General features: G+C 27.0%; 2 protein-coding genes across 2 annotated transcripts; one reads left to right on the plus strand and one right to left on the minus strand.

Annotated features, from left to right (window-relative positions):
- Positions 1-237: 237 nt before the first annotated feature.
- On the plus strand, positions 238-2,430 carry Phum_PHUM462740 (WD repeat and FYVE domain-containing protein, putative; the record flags this gene model as incomplete). The annotated part of the gene is made up of 7 exons (XM_002430049.1): positions 238-395; positions 664-805; positions 1,004-1,209; positions 1,371-1,610; positions 1,691-1,796; positions 1,892-2,124; positions 2,292-2,430. 7 exons carry the CDS (start codon positions 238-240, stop codon positions 2,428-2,430), a joined length of 1,224 nt encoding a protein of 407 aa, XP_002430094.1.
- Positions 2,431-3,946: 1,516 nt separating this feature from the next.
- On the minus strand, positions 3,947-6,516 carry Phum_PHUM462750 (chitin binding peritrophin-A, putative; the record flags this gene model as incomplete). The annotated part of the gene is made up of 4 exons (XM_002430050.1): positions 3,947-5,590; positions 5,673-5,913; positions 6,292-6,471; positions 6,512-6,516. 4 exons carry the CDS (start codon positions 6,514-6,516, stop codon positions 3,947-3,949), a joined length of 2,070 nt encoding a protein of 689 aa, XP_002430095.1.
- Between the last annotated feature and the right edge of the window lie 543 nt (positions 6,517-7,059).

A 7,059-nucleotide genomic window follows, 5' to 3' on the forward strand; every position in this document is an offset into this window, starting at 1 on the left:
GTTTTCATGTAACATTTATATAAGATATTTTTTGATAATAACAATAATAATATTTACTCAATTAATTTCTATTGTATTATTTACCTCGAATCGAATGAAAACAATTTCGTTAACTTTCAAATACAGTTGTCGTTAACAGTAATCAGTCTTGCCAACCTAATCTTTTTTTAGGATTCACTGTCAAAAGTCGACAGTTTTCTCTATGAAGTACAGTACAATACTTAAGAACAACATAAAATGGCTGCTGAAATAAAACCTGCTGCAGGTTCTCAAGAAAAATTCAAATCAGCTAAAAAACCTGTTTTGATTTCGAAATTAGAAGGTTGCAGTGATGATGTAAATGCCGCAATTATAATACCTGGAGAAGATGGAGTCATAAGCGTGAGTGATGACAGGTAAACAAATAATAATTGCCCTTCAAAATTTTGTTATTAAACCAAACAGGTTGCTTGGTGTTTAAATTTTTTAAAAACTTAATCATTAGTCATAATTAAAATTTAATAAAAAATTCATTCGTTCTTAAAATTAAAGATTTTAAAAATCTTTTTTTTTTTTTAGCTAGTTTTTATTCGCGTTAAATTCTTAATAATTTAAAGTTTAAATGTATGTATTTTTTTTTTTTTTTTTTATTAAATTTAACTGTAAAATTTAATTTATTTTCAGGACGGTAAGAGTATGGCTAAAAAGAGATTCCGGTCAATATTGGCCAAGTATATGTCATTATATGCCTGTCGGTGCCACATCTTTAGCATATAATTCACAATCAAAACAATTGTTTATAGGATTAGAAAATGGAACAATATCGGTAAGTAAAAATTTTTTTTTTTTTTTTAAATATTTGTTTAATTAATAACACTTTTTTAATTTGATTTCATACATGTTCTAATAATAAAGTGCATAAATAAATTATGCATGTTTTTTTTTTTCACCTTTTAAAATTCTAGCTATCAAAAAAAAAAAAAAAATATTATCTTTGTAAATAATTGTCGTATTTACTTTTTAGGAGTATATATTAGCAGATGACTATAATCAATTAATATTTGCTAAAAATTATTCGAATCATCAAAATCAAGTGTCTGCAATTTATTTTTGTTTACAAAATAAATGGCTTTTGTGTGTTGGGCATGATAAATTTTTTAATTTTTACTGTACTCAGAATGCTCAAAGACTAGGAGGACATCAAGGAGATGCCTGGTTTACAGCTTTGCAGTATCCTTTTCTCGTTTAAATTTATTAACTTTTATTAAGATTAACATTAAATTCATTCTTTTTCTTACATTTTTTTAGGTTTTATTTTTTAAAAGATTAATTAATTTAAAAATTTTTCAACATTACTTTGTTTATGCTTTCTTCCTAAATAATCACTACAGATTTGTTCCTCAAACGAAGCATGCTTTCATTGGAGATTATTCAGGTAATATAATTATGTTAAAATTAGATGTAAAAGGCTGTCAAATGATCACTACATTAAAAAGGCACAGCGGAAGCATTAGAACTTTGGAATGGAATTCCGAACAGCAACTCCTTTTCTCCGGAAGTTTTGATCATAGTATAGTCGTTTGGGATATCGGAGGACAAAAAGGAACAGCATATGAACTTCAGGGACATCAGTAATTTTATTATTTTTTATTTTTAATTTGATTTATTTTTATAAATCGACAAATTTTAAAAAAATATATTTTTTTTATAGAAATAAAGTAACCGCTTTAAAATATTCATCTGAAAAAAAAATGTTGTTCTCAGGAGGAGAAGATTCTGTAATTGTAGCTTGGGATATGAACAAACAGAGAAAAGAGGTAATTTTTTTTTTTTTTTTAAATAAAAAAATATATTTAATTTGTTTATTATAAATATTCGGTTGTCAAAAAAAATAATTGATTTTTTTTGTTAGATACCTGATTGGAAAGAATCTGATACTTGTCAAAAGTGCAATAGGCCATTTTTTTGGAATGTACGTGCAATGATGGATCAACGTCAAATGGGTATGAGGCAACATCATTGTAGGTATTGTGGTCAAGCTGTATGTGCAAAATGTAGTACTGGAAGATCAAAAATTCCAATTATGGGTTTCGAATTCGATGTGAGAGTTTGCGAGCCTTGCAATTTGATATTACGAGACATGGAGTGAGTTATAAATTAACCTTTTGTTTTATTCTAATTCAACAATTCTTTTTTTTTTTTTATATTTTTCTATTCAACAAAAATTAAACAATAGTAATTATGTGTTTATTTTGAAAAATAGATGAAATATAATATAAGGAAACTGAAAAAAAAATTATTTTTTTTTTCAGTTTAACTTCTTTGGCAAAATTCAGCGATGCTAAACATTCAATCGTTTATATGGATTTGGATGAGAGTAGAAATCGTTTGCTGACGGTCGGACAGGATAGATTAATCAAAATATGGGATATATCGAGCGTGACACCGTAAATTTTTCCCCATTAATAAAATAACTCGAAAACTTTCTGACAATATTAATTCTTTGTTTAAAAAAAAATTTATTCTAGTCCTTTTTTTTTATGATTTATTTTTTTAATTTTTTTTTCACATGTCAAAAAGCAGCTTTCAATAATAATAACATGCACATTTCATTATTAATTTTAATTTTTTTTTTTAATATATATAATTTAAAATCTTCTTCTTACACACACACACACACACAATGATAAATATTTTTTAAATAAATTTTGCAATGAATTAAATATTTTCAGAAAAAAATGTAATTAATAATATAACCTCTGATATTTATAATAATTTTATTATATGTATATATATATAATATTATATTTTGTACTAATTTTATCTTTTTTTTTCTTTTTTTTTTTAATATATATATATATATATATATATATATATATATATAATATTTAAATTTACGATAAAAGCACGAGATATTTATAATAATAATAATAAAAATAGATTGCCCAATTATATAATAATAATAATTATCATTCCGTAAAAACAGGGCCTAAATTATATAATATGTTTTATATATATATATATATATATAATTATAAATAATATAAAATGTTATATATTTATATAGGAATTCTTAAGTACTGAGGTTATTTTTTTTTTTTAAAAATTTTAACTGTTGCTTTAAAATTTTAATTTTTTATTTATATTATTATTATTATTATTAAATAATAGGAGTGAAAAAAAAGAAAAATATTAGAATAAGTTTTTATTGTTATATATTTTATATATAATTATAATTTACATTTGCTTTTTTTTTTTTTTTTCTATATTAAAAAATACAAATTTATAATAATAATAATAATTTTATTTAACAACGAGAGAGAGAGAGAGAGAAAAAAAAACAAAATGTCGTCCTTTGGTATTAGCTTTTACATAAAACAAAACCTACTACAGTATTTTTATTTTTTTTTTAATTATTTAAATACCACGTGATTACTTTTATTATTATTATTATTATTATTTTCGGTAACGAATTAATTTTCAATTTAATTCTATTATTAATTAAAATTTTTATTAAATTTATTTATTAAAAAAAATTATTTTCATATGAATAAGAAGAAGAAAACTCGTAACAATTTTTAAACAAATAAAAATATATATATATATAATTTAAAAATAAATAATAATAATAATAATAATAATAATAATTTTGAGCACGTGGTATATTTTCAAAAAAAAAATTTTATAATAATTTGTACACAAATAATAATTTTTTAATTTGAAACACAATTTGCACGGACAATTGTACGAATAAGTATTTGTTTGTTTGTAATTTTGTTTTATTAGCGACGCAGCATGTTTTGTAATTAGTTTTTTTTAAAATTCATTTAAAATAAATTAATCAGGCTAATTACTGGATAAATTCCTCATTCGACGCATTTCTTTTACTAAAACGGTCATTTTTTAGTTAGTCGAATGAATTTCACGCCATTTATTAAATATATCAAGTTGTTGTATGTTCAGTACATCAGGTTTCACCGCTCGGACATTTATAATAATTCGAATCGATGCAAATATGTCCGTTAAATATCGTACCTTTGGGACAAACACCGATGATTTTAGCGTTCCAAAAACAAAAATAATAAGTTTTGCAATCGTTTGATAAATCTTGGTAAAATCCTATGGGTTTTCCATCGCAACTCGTATCGTATTTAACGGTCGATTTACAATTGAAATTTTTTAAACAAGTGTTACCGTTAAAACCGTAATTTTCAGGACACCAATTTTCATTCGTCATAATTTCATTTTTACACGTGTAATATTTTCTACAATCGGATTTATAATCGGAATAAACTCCATCTTCTTTACGAGAGCAGGGATTTATGAATAAATCGTAACAAACGGATTCTGGATTTTCTTCCAGAACGCATCCACGTCCGTTGAATATTTTCTTACCACCGCAAGTGAGAGTGTTGAGTTTTTCACCTTTCAAACAGTAGTGATATTTTTTACAATTTGATAATCTATCCGGATGATAACCGTCTGCTTTTCCGACGCAATCCTTTGATGGAGAAAATGGACACTCGTAGGTATCCTGAGACACGCAGTAGTTACCGTTGAATATGAATCCATCGGGACACACGTACGTGATCTTGTTACCGTTGGAACAAAAATAATACGATCGACATGCCGTGTTTTTATCTTGTTTGTAACCGTCAGGTTCATCATCGCAAACATCCGGGCTCGAACATGTATATTCGTCCATATTCACGCACTTATAACCGTTAAAAATTCGTCCTTCTTCGCAAGAAAGTTTCGTACCAAATCCACTGTTGCAATAAAAATAATTCGTGCAACCGGAAGTTTTATTTTGATATAAACCGGGTGGTAAATTATCACATTCTTTCATTTCCTTCGGTCCCTCGCATAAAATCTCACTATTTTCCACGCAACGTTTTCCATCGTAAGTACTACCCTCCGGACAGTTATCTATAATGACCATATCGTGATTGTGACAGTAGAAATAATTTTTACAATTGTTCGAATAGTCCGGATGAAAACCGTCTCTGAGTCCCATGCATTTCCCCGTTGAAAAACTCTTTTTCGAACATGACACCAAATGTTTTGGTACGCATGCGAAACCGTTGAAACCCGTACCTGGAAAACATTGTTCTCTTTCTATTACTTTTCCATCCAAGCAAAAATAATAACCTTGACAATCAATGTATTCGTCTGGATATATTCCATTCATTTTATTTGAACATATATCGTCGCAGGGTACGAGTTCTTTTGGAAGACATCGATGACCGTTGAATCTTTCATTTGTCGGACATTCGAAAGCCGCGGTGGTTTTCCCTCTCAGACATATTCTTACATTTTTACAATTTGTATTTTTAACCACGTGACTTCCATCCTCTAGGGATTTACATTCGTCTTTCGAACGGAAAAAAAATGCGGCAGCCGTTTTTTGTGGTTTTTCGCATTTTTGCAATTGCGATGGTACGCATAAACGTCCGTTGTATTTTTCACCGGGTGGACAACTATTTACTTTTTCGAGTATTCCTCCTTTACACGTAAATGATCTCACGCAATCGTGTGTCGTGTCAGCATAGGTACCATCGATTCTACCCGTACATACAGGTTCGTAACATATTCCATCTTCGACGCATGTCTGTAAAATGTAATACATCTCATATAATTAACACATTAAAAAAAAATTTTTTCTTTTTTTTATTTAAACTTTCAAACAATACCTTTTTTTGAAGGTCAAAAGTTGTACCTCTCGGACAAAGAAAATCTGACCGAAGACCTTTTTGACAATAATAATAAGCCTGACATTTCGAACCAGGAAAAATAAAAAAATCATTATAATCCGGATGGCAATTTGATTTTGCACAAGTCACTTCTTTTTTCAATCTACAACTTTGATAATGATAACTAAACGATTCGTCTGGCGGACATGAAAAACTTTCAATTTTTTTACCATTTTCGCACCTGAAAATCAATATCAAAATTGTCATCCCTCTGTTTTTTTTTTTTTTTTTTTTTTAAATTCGTCTTTCAAAACGAGTAACAAAATAATAATAATAATAATAATAATAATAATAAATTTTCCAACATGATTATCATGTAGGAAATACATTTATCCAAAACGCAAGGCCAAAAAGATAGATAGGTCTTCGTTAGCCAAAGGCATAACAACACAAAAAATATTTTTAATAATAAATTACATTAAATAAATAAATAATTTCTCTCTCTCTCTCTCACACATACAAAATTATGAGAATAATAATAATATTAATTCACATGAGAAAAAAAAATTATTAAATAACGGTTAACGGTATTGATTTATATATATATATAAATCCATACCTGTAATAATCCTGGCAGTTGGTCGCATAATCAGGTTTAAAACCGTCTGATTGATAATAACAATCATTCAATGCCGTTTCGTTTGTTGTCATTGAATTTTTTGGTACGCATTTATACCTGATGCTATCAAATTCGAAACCTTCGATGCATTGATATAATTCCTTGTTTCCATTTTGACACCTGAAAGACGACAAAAAAAAAAAAAAAAAAAAAAAATTACCTCATGTGTGTGTGTGTACTCGCCATCGATGATGGTCATTGTCAACATGGCATAAAATTATTTTTTTTAAAAATCAACTACGTCAGAATTAAAAGTATCCATTAATAATAATAATAATAATAAATTAATAGTAAATAGAAAACAAAATTCATCGTTTGTTTTATTATTATTATTATTATTATTATATTTCTAAGAAAACCAGCAGGACTACATTTTTTTTTTTTTTTTCTCCTCTTTTACGCAAAACATTAAAAGAAAAAGGTCAAAGAGTTCGTTGGTAAAATGTTAATTAAATACTTCTTTTTACGTCAGACTGGATACTACTATCTCTCCCCAGCATTCAGGAGGGGCTCGTCTCTCTCTCTCTCTCTCTCTATAAAATAATTTAAATTTGATGTGTTAAATATCCGACCTCGCAAGGTTTTCACTTTAAAAAAATGGCGAAAACGACTTCGAGTCAAAAGTTTGCCATAATTCAACCGTTAACCGTTGTGATTATTTCGTTTGTTAATTTTATCCCTGTTAAGCAAAAAAAAAAAAAATAATGA

The sequence above is a fragment of the Pediculus humanus genome, genomic scaffold, assembly GCF_000006295.1.
Source record: "Pediculus humanus corporis 1103172108247 genomic scaffold, whole genome shotgun sequence".
In the NCBI taxonomy this organism is placed as follows: Eukaryota; Metazoa; Arthropoda; class Insecta; order Psocodea; family Pediculidae; genus Pediculus; species Pediculus humanus.